Genomic DNA, 17,256 nt, shown 5'->3' with positions numbered 1-17,256 from the left:
TGGTAGAAGAAGGTAGATATATAGATAGATGAATGGATGAATAGATATTTCATTTATCTGATGGGGGTATAAGGAAAGAAATGTAGGAATATGTTTGTAACGTCTAACTTGGTTTCAGAGATTATTGTTACACTTATTAAAATATGCCAGATGACAAAGAAGCAGTCACCAGTCTAATAATGCATGACATACCTTTATGACCCTTAATGGTCTATTGCCATTAATACCATATGAGGACCTGTTTATGTGGGATGATGGGTTTCATATTTTTTACTAGTAATGGGACTCAATTTAAAAAAAAAATCTAATTATTTAGAGGCTTTATAAGTAATCAATCTCAATTTATCGCCTAACAATATTTGACACGTGAAGCAATGTTTTTCAACTAAAATGGATTTTGGTTCATGATTGAATCAATGAAAACACAATAAATGAGTTTAAACAACAAAACTGTGTTTTTAACGTAATGGACCGTTGCTAACGTAATGGACTGTTGTCTGTACATGTTTAGCATTGAGGTGCTCTTGGAAAACTATTCCTTGATAAAACTGCTGGGCTTTAGTTTTCCATGCAAGGTTTTTTTTTTTTTTAAACCACAATTTCTGCCAACGAATCACACAAACGACTTCTCATCGGGTTTTCCTGTTTCCTGTGTTGTCATTCGTGCCTCAGTATAATGGTATAGCAAGAACTTGTGGGAACTTACGATTAAGTCCCAACACTAAATTGTACTAAAAGAACAAAGAACCAACATATTTTAAGTCCTCAAACAAACATGACTAATAGTCTTGTAATAAAACATATTCATTTGTTGCCTTTAATTTTCCATGTTTATTTTATGAAGAATTTAAACATACTATGTTGTAAACACAAATTGAAGAAATCCAATATTTTCTAAAATCATAAAGAAAAGAAGCTGCACATGTTCTCAAACTTGTTTGGCTGAAGTACCCCCTATCTCTGATTTCTGAATCCAAGTACCCCCTTTGTCCGACTACAACAATTTACTTAGAAAACTATTTAAAAACAAGAACTATAGAGCATAATGATGTAATATACAAATGATAATACACATTTTAAAGAATCTCATCTATCTATAAAAGCATGGAACATCTGTGTGTGTGTGCCACACTGTGGAACTCCTGTCAAACATTGTTTTAGAACACAAATGATGTCATCAACAGTGATGTCATCAGAGTCCAATCAGAATGTTCCAACTGATGATGTAATCAACAGTGATGTCATCGGTGTTCCAAGAATGTTCAAACTGATGATGTCATCAACAGTGACTTCATCATCAGTGTTCTATTCTATGCTAATGCTAAGCTTATGCAGTGCGACGCTGTCCGTCTGCACTCGATAACATGACTTTTCATGTTATGAACAAATTTTTATGACATTTTCAGAAAATGTTGATAATGGGTCAAGGAACAGCTGCTTACATATTGGTGATGTTCTGGCTACCAAAAGAAAAAGAAAAAAAAAAAAAAAAAAAAATATATATATATATATATATATATATATCCCATTAATTTCCCCATCCACACTGTGGAACTCCTGTTAATGTCAATATGAATATAAACCTCAGAATTTCTGGGGAGCCCCAAAGACGATCGTGGGCAGCAAGACCTCATAAATGAATGAGAACGGCACATTCACGTTTACCAGAAATGAAACCAAACAATTCAGCGTATGACCTCAGTGTGAGGGGGCGCTAGCCCACAATTGTGTTCATTTTACAACCTCTACTAATAAGTAGAAGAAGACCCTCCTCCAGCCCAAAGCCGCTCCACACCGACCTGACCAGGTACTGTATATTTATTAGCAGTAGTAACCCACGTGTGTGGAAGCCTATGAAGTTCTTCTAAACCAGGGATTGCCAAACCTTTCAGCCCACGACCCCTAAATAAACAGTGACAGAGACTGCCGACCCCCTCTATCCCAGGTGGTGACTGAAAACGTAAAAAAAAAAGCATGCACACAGGACTCGTGCAGCGTCGAACAAACACAGGCTTAACAGCAGCACAACAGAGAAGAACAGCATGACATGAAATTATTTACATGTTATCAGAACAATTAGTCAAGGTAGGTTTAATAGCCACAAACTGGGCTCAGGCTGGTTTCTATTTGCCCTCGAGACGAGGGTAACGCGCCGTGCGCTCTGGAAATATTGAGCCTGCTGGGTACCCGGGGCGCGCGCTGGACGCAGTTATTAAGTGTTATTCTTTCAATATGTTTTTTTGTATTTTAATACAAATAAGTGGAACAAACTGCAGCAGTCAGCATCTAATGTAAACATTTCTAAATCCAAGTCAAAGGAGTTTTTCTTTTTTCTCTATTGCGTGTGACTGAGAGGGAGATTTTAAATGTTTTTACTGCTGATTATTTTTAAACTGTTGAATGTTTTCTGTTGCTTTCTGTCATAATATGTAAAGCACATTGAATTGCTTTGTGTATGAAATGCGCTACACAAATACATTTGCCTTGCCTTAATATTATACTAATAATAAATAATTAATTTAATAAACATAGTCGATCGTGAAAAACTGGTAGAAGTAGGTCGCGAGCCAAAAAAAGTGTGTGTACCCCTGAACTACATTCACAAAGTGAAAGTATAGAAATACAGTCAATTAAACAAATTTCAAGCGACCCCATTTAAACTCAAGGTGACTCGACCATAAGGTTGAAAAACACTGATTTTAGTGGCTCCTGGAATAGATTTATTTCTATAGATTTCATCATTTCCGGTCATATCTCGCCTGGGGTGGAACCAAGACTGTCACTATTTGTTAAATTATCTCTCTCTCTCTCTCTCTCTCTCTCTCTCTCTCTCTCTCAAGTACCCCCTGTAGTGCCATCACATACCCCCAATTTGAGAAACACTGGTCCATAGAAACGAACTGAGTTGAGTCTGGCCCAACCTTGACTTCATGTCTTGTTGACAGACATTCTGTGACATAAAATTAGGATCACCCTCACATCCCTGCAGGAACATCAAACTCTTCCTGGATTAGGAGATAGTGGGTGTCAGTGGAAAGACTTGCCACCAAAATTTTGCTCAGTGTTGGAAAAAAGTTTGGAGGAGATTGTAAATGACATCAAGTTTGTTCATTGTCAGAGGTTTATTGTCAAACAAAACCAGAAGCTTCAAAATGGAGGCGTGTGCCTTATTTGTTTTAAAAAAAACAGTGTTACACCCGATTCACAATAACGTTTGACTATACAGTGATACAACAAAGAACTGAGTTAATGAGGGAAGAGAACAGAAGCAGGGCCAAGTGGGCTGTAAAGCAGGGCTAAATGACATCCTCCACATTCTGTCAGAAGCTTTTCAGGCGACTCTGTAATCAGTGCTTTGGCTCTTTCTGAAAGAAACCTTTATAACAACCTGGTGGTTCGATCACATCTGCACCTGTGACACCTCTGTAGTGAAGCTACAGAGCAGAGCGTAATGGGATCGCAGTCCAACAGCTTTGTTTGCAGGTGCTAATAAGTTAGTTTGTAGCTTTTCTCCTGTTAGTGTGGGACTGTCTCTGCCAACTGCAGAACTCACTCAAGCCAATTAAAATAGCACTCATCACAGAGCCGGAGCCAGCTATCCATCAGTCATGTCCATACCTAGCCATTAATCTATTTATAAAGAGATTCAAAAAAGAGAATCCAACGTCTGTTGGTAAAACAAAGAGTTTGTTGCCTTTCAGAATCATGGTCTGCTACAATGAGTGGCGCTATTTTGGCATTTCTGGCTGATATCGGACCGATATCCGATATCAATATCGGATTGGGACACTTTATATATAACCTCATTAATCATGGTGGGTATGGTTTAGTGATCTTCAGTGCAATAATAATTGTTACATGTTCCGTGATTTAAGGCTGTCAATGCAATAATGATAATACATGCAGAAGTGGTGAAAACCGCCTTGTTTAGGTTAGCTATTATTGCACGCAGTGGTGGAGAAAGTGACCAAACTTGCAATATAAAATGTTGGAGGTTTTAGTTGAAGCAGAGAAGAGACTTATTCTTGAATCACAAAAAATGCTGCAACTTGTAAATAATTCACATAATTTTATCAATTCAGAGTTTAAGAATTCTACTTCCCTGAAATTGCAAAATAAAATAATAAAATTTTTTTTTTGAAAATGTTTACTCAAACAGAATAAGATATTTCCATAATGAAGCTTTTTTTTCTTTTTGCTTTCCCCTCTCATTTAAGACCACCAGCTGTGACTGTGTCTGGTAGAAAGCAGATGTTTAAAAACCTGTTCATGCATGCAAGTTTCCTAATTCCTTACAGGATCACAAAAGCAGCGTTGTGCATCCTCTAATTCACACTGTGCAGCAACATCTTTACACCAGGTCTAATTCTTAGGGACACATTTGCAACAGCACAGTTAGCAAAATGCTAACTTGAACACATGATAAGAGTGCAAAATAATGAAATCCCAACATTTGAATTCATGTTTAATGTGCGTTTTATTGAATGTATATCTGTATATCCTCCTCGTACATGGTTCAGTTTTGATTAGTCCATTAGCGGCTTTAAACGTGTGTGTTTGTCTGCCTCTAGGTCAAGCCTGCAAAGCCAGTACAGTGTTTATACTCGTTGGTTTGCTCTGACTTTACTTTTACCCTTCTCGGAAAAAAAACGTTCCCCAGTGAATAGAGGATGAACTCATCAAAATTAAGTGTCAAGGCACACCTCCTCAGGTTCCCTGGCTTTATGAATGTGAGTGTGGACTGTGTCACCTTGCTTTCAACACATTTTTCAAAACTTATTTCTGGATTTGTGTTATGTTCAGACCTTGAAGTTTTTCCTAACTACACTCTGAAATCCACGTATTCTTACACTGTAACTCTGATCCAGATCCATCAGTTCTTTTAAACTTGTGATTTAAAATAAGTTTAAAGCAAAACTAAATAACTTTTTCATCTCAATAAATCCTTCTTGTTGTCCCTATGAGGGCAATACGAGTGTTTATGGGGTGATTGGGGAGTTTTTCATCTACCCCTGCTGTCTCTGGCCAGAAAACTTGCAACTTTCCTGCCTCCGACCCGGTGGTAAGACGTACTGCTTTATGGCAGCCCAATACAAACTAATGCTAGATTAAGACCAGCCCCGTGGCTGCACACGGTTGTCTACAAATTCACTTTTCTCAAACTTATATTGTGGCAGAGCCAGCAAAAAAAAAGGCACAGAAGACCTTTGTCTGAGGAACGGAGCAACTCCATGTAGTGACAGCTCAGCAGCAGCAGCACCAAGCAATCACACAAACTGTCGTCATGGCAACACACACGCGCACACACAATCACAACCCAGTGCTCCATCAGGCAGCACACACACAAATATCCATTAATCCATCCCTCTATCCATTTTCAGAGCCGCTTTGTCAGCACACAAACAAACACATCACACACTCCCTTCCGTATCACTCCCACATCATTCATTTATTTTACTTGTCTCACTTCCTCATACTGTTCACATGGTCACATAGGACTATATGTGTGAAAGCACCCTTAGTGTCACTGTTGTACTGTGATTTTTCAGTGATCGGTTGCTACCGTCTTGGGAGAGCAAAGGCGTGCATGTAGCTGTGGGGGTTGGGCAGGCGGCAGGGGGTGCAGAGTTTTTATGACATTCACATAATCAAAAGGGACCTTCAGGGGGAGCGCTAAGCACAAGTTACTTAGTTCTGCTTTAAGTTAGCTATTTTACATTGGAAATACTTCATTATTTCACGAAAATAGAATAAAATGTAATTTGTCAAATGGCTGAAATTTTTTCAGCGGAACCTCAAAGGACAAAAGCCCTTGTAAGAACACAAAAAAACAAAACTTAATGTATATACATAACATTTAGTGTTTTCTCAATAAGTCATATGGTTTTTGTGTTGTCACATTTACCGCTCTGGGAGTAAAGGCTGCCACCATCAGACTTCTTGAACGTGGTTGTTTTTACTTAATGTAGCGACTATCTGGGGTCTTCTCAATAACTTTCACAATAAAATACTTACTTGCTGTTGAAAACACAATACAAGTGCAAACAAGAACAAATATCTTATACAGTATCTCATATTTTTTTGTGGTATTGGTTTTCTTTTCCAACAAATGGCTGAAATTACTTTTTTAAAAGCGCATAACTGAGAGTTAGTTATCAAAAGAAAAACCTTTCCGCCATCTTTGTTTAAATAGATTTTTGACAATGTACTCTACCTTTGTTAAACTGCCACTAATGCATCTTTAAAGTCTTCTTGTATTTACCGTTACTTGTACTGTAGGTTGCGTCTATTCAACCAATTTAAATCTTAATATTTGGCAATGATAGTTTTAGAAGTGTGACACCTCATTCTATATCTTAACAATACTACGTGCCTTTTCTTTTGTGTCAATAAAATAAAATAATAATACAAATGTTCAAACCTCTAATTGAAGAAATAACGTGTTTCGCTTCATGTAAATTGGCGTCATAGTTCTAGCTAAGCCATATTATAAACTCCCTGTTTTCCTTGCTTTGTCTAAGTTTGCTTTCTTGTTAGTTTTCAAGATTTTTGACTACATCGACCAGCTTGTTTATCATAATTTCAAAGACTTCAGAGGAAGTTGCAGGTGGATGTTTTGCTGGGGCTATGATTACTGAGGTGAGTCACAGGGACACTTTTAATACAGCAATTGAGTAAATTACACACAGGTAAGATCTGAAATACATTTGTCAAAAGACATGACCGAATCTCAGTTACAGTCGTTACATCTTAAAGGGTTAGCGTGAGAAGCATCAGAGATTAGCGAGGCATTTGCTCGATTTCAGAGCTCTGTGTTGCTGTACAGATGCCTTCTGGGAAATCCATTCCTGCTTCGATTTGATTCACGCCTGCTGGGGATGTCCATTAATTGGTTACTTTGAAGCTCCCTAGCTTGATCCATCTGATATCAACAGGAAAGGAGTCAGAGTCAAAAGAAATTAGAGCACGGTCCAATGAAATTTTAAAGACTTTGGGATGCTGGGACGTTTCAGCTTTAGCGTGATACTATTCCTCCATTTGCATCTCGTCTGCTCATTAAACAAGCAAGCCCTTCCAAATCAGTTACTTGAAACTTCTTTAACTTTATAGATTGAGTACTGACCAGAACTCAGGATAATTAGAAACTGGTCAATAAACCCTCAAAGGAATCAGGAGAAAAACAGCAAAACAAAACAAACAAACCAAAAAGCCAGCGAGCACCATCCTGCTCTGCTTTCTTTTCTATTTTTAATTTAGTTTACTAGTGCTGTGCCCATCGGAGGTATGCATTTATATTGACATTAACAGGAGTTCCACAGTGTGGATGGGAAAATTAATGGGACGTATATATCTATATATACTTTTTTGGTGGCCAGAACATCACCAAAATTGAAAGAGCTGTTTGTTGACCCATTATCAACATTTCATGAAAATTCCATCAAAATCCGTCCATAACTTTTGAAGTTATCGTGCATTAGCATAGAACGCAAAGGCATGAATGATGACATCATCAATAGGAACATTCTTGGAACACCGATGACATCACTGTTGATGACATCATCAGTAAGAACATTCTGATTGGGAACTCTGATGACATCACCGTTGATGACATCATCAGTGTTCAAAAACAATGTTTGACTGGAGTTCCACAGTGTGGATTGGTCATTTCAAATTGGTTTTGGAATGACCAAATTACTCCAAAGTTACAGATGCACACACTCGGGGTATGCGCAAGCCGTTGACAAAGTTTAAGATCGATCAGACACTGCGTCGGGGAGATATGCTCTCCACTAGCACACAGACGTTCCTTGCTTTTATAGATAGATTTACTGAAGCCCCCACACAGTCCGCGAACACAGTCCTTGAAATTGGCCAGGTATAATATTTAGGCCTGTCACTTTAACACAATATTTGCGATTAATGAATTACAGGAAAAATTAACGCCATTAATCATTGTTTTTTAAACACTCAGGGCGGAACCTTTCTTATTTCAGGAGGACCCGGTATACCCATAATACTGATGCACAGACTACAATACAAGATGGGAGACAGCCGAACTTCTCAGCTTCGTTTGCGTTACATTTGGCTTTTAAAAACACCAGATGGAAAACAAAAGCCCAGTTGTGTGCAAGAAAGAGTTTGCCAAACATCAGAGCTTTGCTGACTCTGCTACCTGGATGTAGCAGCGAGCACGGACAGCTGGCGTGGACACTCTGACAGTGCTAACTGCTACATGCTGCCACACACAGTGACTGACAAATGAACAAACTCTCTGGATAAACAATACTTTCTGAAGGAGAGAAAAAGCAACAAGTTCGGTGTCAGAAAAGTGTTCTTACTGTTTATGATGTGCTAACATACAGTAGCATTACATATGTCGTTTTATTTCACTTGTATTTTCTATTATTTGGAGATTGACAAAAGTAAACATCAATATGTAACGAAGCCCTTGGGACTATAGTCTCAAATGCAGCGGAATGTAAATGGCTACGCCTGCATCTATTCAAGTCTGTTAAAAACAAACAAATTACTTTATAAAGCCACTTTGTTATATATCAATGTTTTCATCTGCCACAATAATGTGATTTAAATGAAAATACCTCAAGTTGAGGGTGTTTCTCAGCAATTTTTTAGGTGCGATTGAAAAACAAATTAATTAGATTAATTAATTACAGAGCATGAATAATTAATCGCACAATTTTCTTAATCTCTTAACAGCACTAATAATATTATTTGACATTTACATAAACTTTTAAAAGGAGCATAGTGCAGGATTTGTGAAAAAAATAAACATTAATTTAAAGTCTTTTAATGCTAATTGTTGATGAAGCGCTCAAAACCAAAGAGAATGAGCGCACACACATTTCTCTCTATTGCCTTGAACAGATTGTGTGACACATTTTGTATTTTGCTGTTTTGGGGCAAAATTTCCCGTGCACTTCTGCAGCCATGAAGTCAAATGACGCTGATGGTGACGCCAAATGACACTGGTGCGTGTTCACGATGGCCTGGAGAGGTGACCCAATACCGGAAATAAAGACGAATGAGAAGAAGACTGCTTGGAGACTGAAAGAAGACAAGCACAATGGACTAAAGTACCAGTTATTTATTTATTTTTTTCTTTTATTGAAACTCTATTTGTCCCCGAGGGGCTATTCTTTCTCTGCATTTAACCAATCCCTGAGGAGCATTGGGCAGCCATGGTGTAGCGCCCGGGGAGCAGTTAGGGTTAAGGGACTTGCTCGACATCCCACAGTGATGTCCCAGGTGAGATTTTATCAACAAACAACTGTTAATATTAACATCAGCTCAGCGCACGGGTAACAGGCGAATGTGAAACACAAACAGGGGCGCAGTGCACGCAAGAGACCCATCAGATCTATTTACATAATCCATGCATCAAAGATAAGGATAATCCACGTTAATGTGCAGAAAAAGGAATGTTTCAACGGTGTATTCCTTTATAATTGTCCTACTTTGCTCCATTCTGCCTGCACAGTGGATCCTGCTCTTACTGCTGCAGTTGAAGCTGTATTCTTCTGGGAAAAAGCTGCTGCAGCAGGAAAGGAAGAACGCTGCGTGCAAATGACACTATGTGGCTGACTCCGACCACCAGTTATAAATATATGTTCAAACCCAACCCGTCCGATGCCTTTGGGTCCCGTCATGCATTCTCTAGCACCGGAGCACAGCTGATACTGTGATTAAACAGTTGATGCGCACCCCCACATGGCAGCTTGGTGGATGACTGCAGTTACCTTAATCACCGTGTGTCACTATGGAGTCTGATTTCTAGGTCCTGCCCTTAGTTCGTATAAGAAGACAAAAAACTTCAAAGTTTGATGTTCATACTCAATGTAATAGTGTGAAACCAAGAAACCGAAAGATACATGACAAATTACAGAGACCTTAAACTTTGTTGTGGTTATCCCAACATATTGGTCATAAGTAATTAATTTAGTCTTTTTAGATTTTCCTCCGATTTCTGTCCATGTAATAGTTGAGATCAAGTGCTGTTGAAAATTGTTGTTTGCAATCAGGTGGTGATGATGAAGATACTTTTTCTTTCTTTGGTTTTGTTTTCCAACACTGTTGAGGTGTTTTCGTCATACCTTTACATCTTTCTCAAAGGTGTCATCTGATGGTGCAACTCTGTAAGAACATCGAACCACACATTGTCATCAGGTGACACTTCTGAGGAAGGCGTAAGGTTAAATACACCCCAACACACTGTTTAAAAATAAAGAAACACTGTTAGAATGACTTTGTGTCTTTCTAGATGGAATGTACCTCCAGTTTGAAGTTTTGGCTGAGTTCCTCTTGAAGTTATGTGCCCCCCCCCCCCAAGTAACCTAAAGTCTCTGCCTTATGTATATTCACTGTGATTCTTATACATCTCCACAAGAATGCTGCGTTATTATATCAAAGGAAAAAGGAATTTCAGACATGAATTACACTCAAGAGAGATGTGTTTTCAGCAAGCAAAAAGTCAAGTTTCCATTGAAATGAAATATTAGGAATATGAAGAAAATAAGCTGTGCTGATTCTGTCAGAAAATATTTTCAATGCAGCTTTTGCAGTGGTTTTTGAACTTTACAATCATTCGTGTTTTTAAAGCTGCTAGGGACAATAAATAGCATTTAAAAAAAAATGCTATTTCTGATGTTCACAGATTGAAAGTTGAAATGTTGGTATAATGACTTAACGGACACACCAAAAATGAGCTAAAATCGGAATGAAGCCACACATTTGTGTTTGGGAAAACCATACAAACGCCAGAACAAAAGGTAGTTCTGACCATCCAAAAACATGTTACATTCATCAAATTCTCCAAGGGTGCGTTCACACTGAACAATCAAACCCACAGCGATATAACTGCTGTAGTATTCACTTGCCCTGAATATCTGCCACGTCTGAGTCGGTGTGAACATGCAAACCACGTCTAGAGCGGATCAGAAAGGGAAATTATAGTTTGTTTGATTCGGCCGGAATCGGAGCATTTCCAATTGAAGGCTAGAGTAACTCGGGTGCATTGTTGAACATAAATGCTCTCGGCTTTAATCAAACGCAGCAAGTGTTGAAGTTGAAATACTGTAGAACCGGCTAAATAGATTTTAAGGTTCTGCTGTTGGTGTCTAAATCTAAAAATGGGTTTTGGTCCAGAATATATCAGTGAGATGTTAGTCAGGTATGAACCCAGCAGGTCTCTCAGATCTATGATCACAGGTCTGATAGTAGAGCCCAGAGTTACCAGCAAACATGGTGACGCTGCTTTTAGTTGTTATGCTGCAAAAAAGTGGAATAAACTGCCAGCAGAGCTGAAGTCAGCATCTAATGTGAACATTTTTAAATGTTAAAGTTAAACGTACTCTTTTTCTCTTCTGCGTACAATTGAGAGAGAGATTTTTTTTTATTATATTGTAGTTGTTTTAATGTTTTTTCCTGCTGATTTTAATGTTCCTATGGATTTTTTGTGTTGCACTTTTTAATCACTTGAAGCACATTGAATTGCCTTGTGTAGGAAATACGTTATACAAATAAATGTCCTCTTCCTCTCATTTATACCCAGAGAAGTTTTTACTCGAGTAACGGCAGCCTAAATGAGTAGCACATAACACTGCATCAGTTGGCATGTTTGGAGCGGATGTAAACGCGGAGCAAGCCAAATCAGTAAAACCCGTCTAAAGTCTAAATTGGCTGTCGGAGTGAATGGGAGGAGTGTGAGTGGCTGTCTGTCTGTTTTTGTTTGTCCTGTGCTGGACTGACGACCGGTCTGGGGTGTGTTCTTTGCCTATGGTGCGCGTTGAGGGACTGGCAGACACTTGCAACCCTGAGTAGGAAAAAGCAGGTCGGGAAGATGAATGAATGAATGAATGAATGAATCTGTCAAATTGCACAGGACTGAATACATTATCCTTGTACAGACCTCCAACATATCAACCTTGCCACGACAGATGGAACAATGGTCTTTGTAGTCCAAGTCACATCTCAAAGTGATGTCCTTTTCTGCCACGCAGTGAATAATTCATGTGCAATGAACCAAGACCTGCAAGGAGAACCTGGGCAACTTCACATCAAATTCATGTTTAGGTATTTAGCACACTTGCACTTATACAGTAGCTATTGATTATAGGACATGTAAGCTAGGTGCTTGGAAGCAAATTAGAAAAAAAGGTAGCGGAACTATCCACGCCTGTTAATGTGTTGACTGTATCAGGGTGCAGGCTGAGGTAAGGCAAGCTGAACGATTGATGGACCTCCTCTTCCTGAAGTGCAAACTTCTCATTCATATGTATGACAGGGATTGCTCTGAGTAATAGCTAAGTCATGCTTCATTTTTGAGTGTGCAGGAGAATGAGGAAATTTTATGATGCGCGGAACGCCAGACTCTTATGGAAAGGATTTGTCTCTTACACCTTAATCCATTAGGGAAGTCTCCTTGCCTCCACTGCAGTAAAGCTGATTTGAAAGCGGTTGATAACATCAGTGGCCATCAGAGAGGTGGCACTTCTAAGTGTGAAACCGCTCTACACACACACACACACATACACACACACTTTCGCATGTGCACGCTGACGGTCAGAGGATTATTTAGAAACTTTGATAGACAGTTAATGCACAGTTTTAATTTTAGATGCATATTCCAAGAGAAATTCTGTTTTGAGTGCAAGTTTGCATTTGTCAAGAGAAAACCAATCCAAACATGTATCCTCGACTGAACCCAAGGGAAGTTTTTCCTTTTTTTTCGGATTTGGGTTGAACAAAACAAAAATGTGCTGAGTATTAATGCTGCACATGTACCAAAATCAAAGGACTCTCAATGGATAATTAAAATGTCAGCTTTTTGTCCCTGAGCATGTCAGCGCTCAATACATCAAGAGTGTTTACCCACAGGCCTCCTCACATGTAATGACTTCCCTTATGTTATGTATTCACAGCCCGAATACTAATAACAGCAGTTCTGCTCTCATTCTTCTTTTCTGGCCTTGCTGTGAGTGATTGAACCGAGGACGAACTCATACAAGTTTATCTCTAGGAATATAAATAATGAACTTTTAGCTATTAATTGAATATAAACAGTGTGGATTGGCTCATTAGTTTTCCCCCCATTTGTTACTCAGATGGTTTACATAGATTATGTGTATGTAGTTTGATGAAAAACCCCAGTAGGCTAGGGGCACAATTTCCAGTAAAACAGCTTCTCCAGGCTACTATTTCCTATTTAATATATGTAATTGCTGGCACTGTGTGTTTGTTATGAGCAAAGAGAGCCAAGTGGCAATGTGTCAAAGCAAACTGAGCTAATCCCTGTCACCAGGTTCAGAGAGCCTCTCCCAGCATGCAAACGTCCAAAAGTGATTTATAGTCACTGGCTTCACATCCAACTTTATCAACTAACATAGCGTAACTCACATGGCAACCTCTGCAATCTCTTCATTTGAAATTACAGGCCGCGTGGTTAAAATGGCTCCCGGGCAGACGGGAGTTCTCACCTGTTTCCGTTGACTCTGACGCACAGAAAGGAATATGCAGAGGATGCAGGAGTGAAAACGCTGTGGATGGACAATCGTGGCGTGCCGCACAATGCAAATATAATCCAAAGATAATATACTGTATGTACATATATAATACAACAGGCACCAGCTACTTGTACTAGCAGCAGGAGTTCACTTAATGTTTTCTGCTTTCTGATGTAATTAAGAGTGAGTTGGGACGTGAGATGGTTTAGACATTAATGTCAGAGACGTAACGTAAATCTTTTTTCACCTGTCATCAAACATTGAAACTTCTCATCTTCAGTCACCTTTTGGATTTATTTTCAATAATTAACGAAGGGTTTAAGAAAAAATCGATTCGGCAAAATATTGCGATTATCGCATTGCTCGAAAAAAATATCCAAATCGATTTTTATCATGTTTTTTAATGAAAAAAAGCAATTAATTGTGCTAACAATTTAAAAACTTAACAGAATCAGAATCTGTTGTCAAAGCATAACTTAAGCATTTTTGAAAAATGTAATAACATACCACTTGTTTTTTTTATATTGGTACTTGAATTACAGTTAGTTACCATTTACATGCTGTCATAACTTAAAATAAATAAATTGTATTCCATACCATTCTGTCCTTGTAAAGGTGAAATTAGTCATTACTGATATCGTGATTATATTGTAATGTTTAGTGTATCGTGACATGCAAATTGTGAATCGCATCGTCAGATTCCTGGCAATACAAACCCCTATAATAAACCATCAAATTTAGCAGTTTCTTCCTTAAACACATGAACTCGTGCTTTTTAAACATTTTTGATTGGATTAACACATGAGCACCAGGTGAGCCTGAGTAATACATAGAAAAGACACATTAAGTGCAGAGAGCGATGCTGAGGATTGGAAGGTGAGTCAAAAGTAAACAATGATGTGTTTGTACCTGGTTTCATGAAGAAGGCTGAGCAGCAGGGGGACAATCCACAAGCTCAGAGTCTGTGTTTTAAGCTTCCAAAGAGCAGCAGCCATATTAGTTTAAGCAGGAGATGCCTGAAAAGCAGAGGAAGGAGACAGTGTTTATGTTTGAGACATGCATATTTCTAATCCCCAATCTACGTGCTCTTCGTCAGTTTATGTTTTTAATTTGCATGAATAATGTTGTTTTGTTGGTCTATATTTTTTCTTTTATAGCCTTACAATTTTATACCACTCCAGCAGGGCACATTATGTTGTGCTTGGCTTTATTAAGTGACCTAAATCAAAAAGCAGTTGGAAAATTGGCATTGTTTGTCAAGTTTATGTGGCTAAACTAAAGCGGATGCTTCTTTAACTAAAGGCTTTATTGGAGGTTTTTATAATAGAGGGAGTGTTGTTAAAGGGTACCTGAGATGCTTTTTACTTGTAAGCTCTACCAAAAGGTTTGATAGGATTGCTTTCTTTTTAAGTCCTTGTAATGCAGCCAGGAGGAGAACAAGTTAGAATGAACTATGGCTGGGCCCGCGGAATTCAGTCAAATGACTTGGTTCCACTGAGTAAAAAAGGTCTCAGACAGTCTCTTGACATCGGCTCATAGAATATCTACTGTATGTCAAATTACAGCCCCATTCAACGAACATTAACGGAGGAGTAGTCATTTGAAAAAAGGGGCCCCCTGGCGCCACCATGGTACATACGGAGTAATGGGCCCCATTTATATATTTGTTTGCGTCAATGATTCGGTACCACCAACTGTCGCAATATTTGACAAATAAATGAGAAAATGACTTTAATGGAAATTGCCCAAAAAAGTGGGGTGGCCCCCGGGCCCCCTAATCAAATTGTACGAGGCATAATTGTAATCTATGTTCCCATGAATTTGGCAATTACGGGAAATTAGGGGTGGGCCCCTGGGCCCCATTTAAAAAAAAAGGGCTCAGAGCGTCTCATCATATTCATTCATGGAGTATTTATACCAAACTGCATTCCGATCTAACGAGAACTAACTGAGGAGTAGTCATTTGAAAAATGGGCCCCGCCCCCGTGACACGTTCGAGGTAATGGGCCCCATTTATATATTGGCATGTGCCAATGATTTGGTACCACCAACCATCATAAAATTTGACTCGTAAAAAAATGAGAAATCGACTGTCTTTTTTTTTTCTTTTCTTTTGGGCTTTAAATCAAAAATCAGGCTCCGAGCGTCGATGCGTACACATCCATAGAATATACCTACCAAATTTCATCCCGATCCGTTCACGAATAACAGAGGAGTAGCGATTTGAACTAGTGTACACAACAAGAAAAACAAAAACAAAGTGAGTGGCGTTTTGAGTCGCGCGGCCTAAAAACCTGCTTGTCCATAAGGCGTGGTGGTTATTACCATTATGCTAACCATTACGTTTAGCACAGCCAGGTGGCTCTAAATTTAAAAAAAAACATGAGATGCTTTTTTCAGAGATATTGTTTTTGTTTTATTAAACAACTCATTTGAATTTATGTCAAAAAAGTAATAGCATTTTTATTTTTATATTAGTATGTTAGTTTTTTTTTTTTGGAAAATTATGTCTTGTTTTAAATTCAACATTATTATGACTTTTAGCTTGACCGTGTATAACAAATGGACCATTGATTCATTAAAAAATGTCATTGTTCTTTGAAGAGTAACTAAACCACCAGGTTTCTGCTGACCTGCTACTATGGGGGGGACATTTAAAAAATGCCTTGTTCATTATCTTGGAGCAGATAAGACACGCCCAGTCACGGCAGCCCGGCCCCTCAGCACTGCACAGTGACAGCTGAGATGTGTAACTACAATCACAGGGACAAACAATCCTAACGTGAAGCTGATCCGAAAAATGTTCCTATCCGCGACTCAAAACCATGATATGATCCGAACCGCTGTTTCACCACTACACACGTAGCTTGATGAAACGTCTGATTAGACCACAATCTGCTCTTCATAGAAGCACAGACTCACAAACATTACCGCATCGGAACGCCATCCACACGGAAGTACAGTAAGCACTTACAAACGCACAGAGAGCACAACCTACCTATCGTCAACAATCTGGTGATTTACACTCCAAGCTCCAACACACATGCTTGCGTTATCCAGAGTATATGTATATATAAAAAACAATATCAATGACAATGTGGAGGAAAGTACCACAGAAACCAAATTAAAGAGGAAAAATCATAGAAATCGGGTGGGACTTAATGTTCAGATTGCACTGAAATCAACAACTTTGTGTCACATCTGGCCCAACATGGCTGCTCCCCATGGATTATATTTTCAGGTATAAAAACTACTTTAAACGTACATATTTTTTGTTTATTGGTAACACATTTTACGTTATAAACATTTCTACTGCAAGTCAGTTACCCTTTAAAACATCCAAAAAAGCTTAGAAAAGAAAAGCCTATACATAATCTTCTCAGTAAGGCTGTAGAAACATTTTACAATAATTTACAATAATTAATTAATGTTAGTTAATGCATTATTAAGCATTATGAGGCACTAACCCTATACATTTATGAATGTGTTTGTCAAAGATGATACACCATAATAAATTATTACCAGACGTTAATAAGTAATGCATACTTAAGGATAACTAATTACATTGTGTAACTTGTATTAATGCTTCATAATGTTTTCATTAGCTCTGTGCGGTAGACGTTATTTACCTGCCCATTAATGCATTCACTGACATGGTAATTCATATGTTCTGATTATTATTAACATAATATTAAACTGTTGATTAATGCTTAATAATGCATTAACTAATGTTAAT

The 17,256-nt window shown here is 38.4% G+C and overlaps 1 protein-coding gene across 2 annotated transcripts in view; it reads right to left on the bottom strand.

The window, feature by feature from the left end:
* The window catches only part of gabra3 (gamma-aminobutyric acid type A receptor subunit alpha3), a 159,340-nt gene that overhangs the window by 119,864 nt on the left and 22,220 nt on the right, over positions 1-17,256 (bottom strand). For both annotated transcript variants that reach the window (XM_028466497.1, XM_028466498.1), the window contains exon 2: positions 14,430-14,536. In XM_028466497.1, coding sequence (XP_028322298.1) covers positions 14,430-14,515 — 86 coding nt within the window. In that variant the 5' untranslated portion in view covers positions 14,516-14,536. The remainder of the gene's footprint in view (positions 1-14,429; positions 14,537-17,256) is intronic.

This window comes from Gouania willdenowi, chromosome 14, assembly GCF_900634775.1.
Source record: "Gouania willdenowi chromosome 14, fGouWil2.1, whole genome shotgun sequence".
NCBI classification, from domain to species: Eukaryota; Metazoa; Chordata; class Actinopteri; order Blenniiformes; family Gobiesocidae; genus Gouania; species Gouania willdenowi.
Note: the sequence above shows the minus strand (reverse complement) of the source record. Positions and strands in the feature narration are given on the sequence as shown.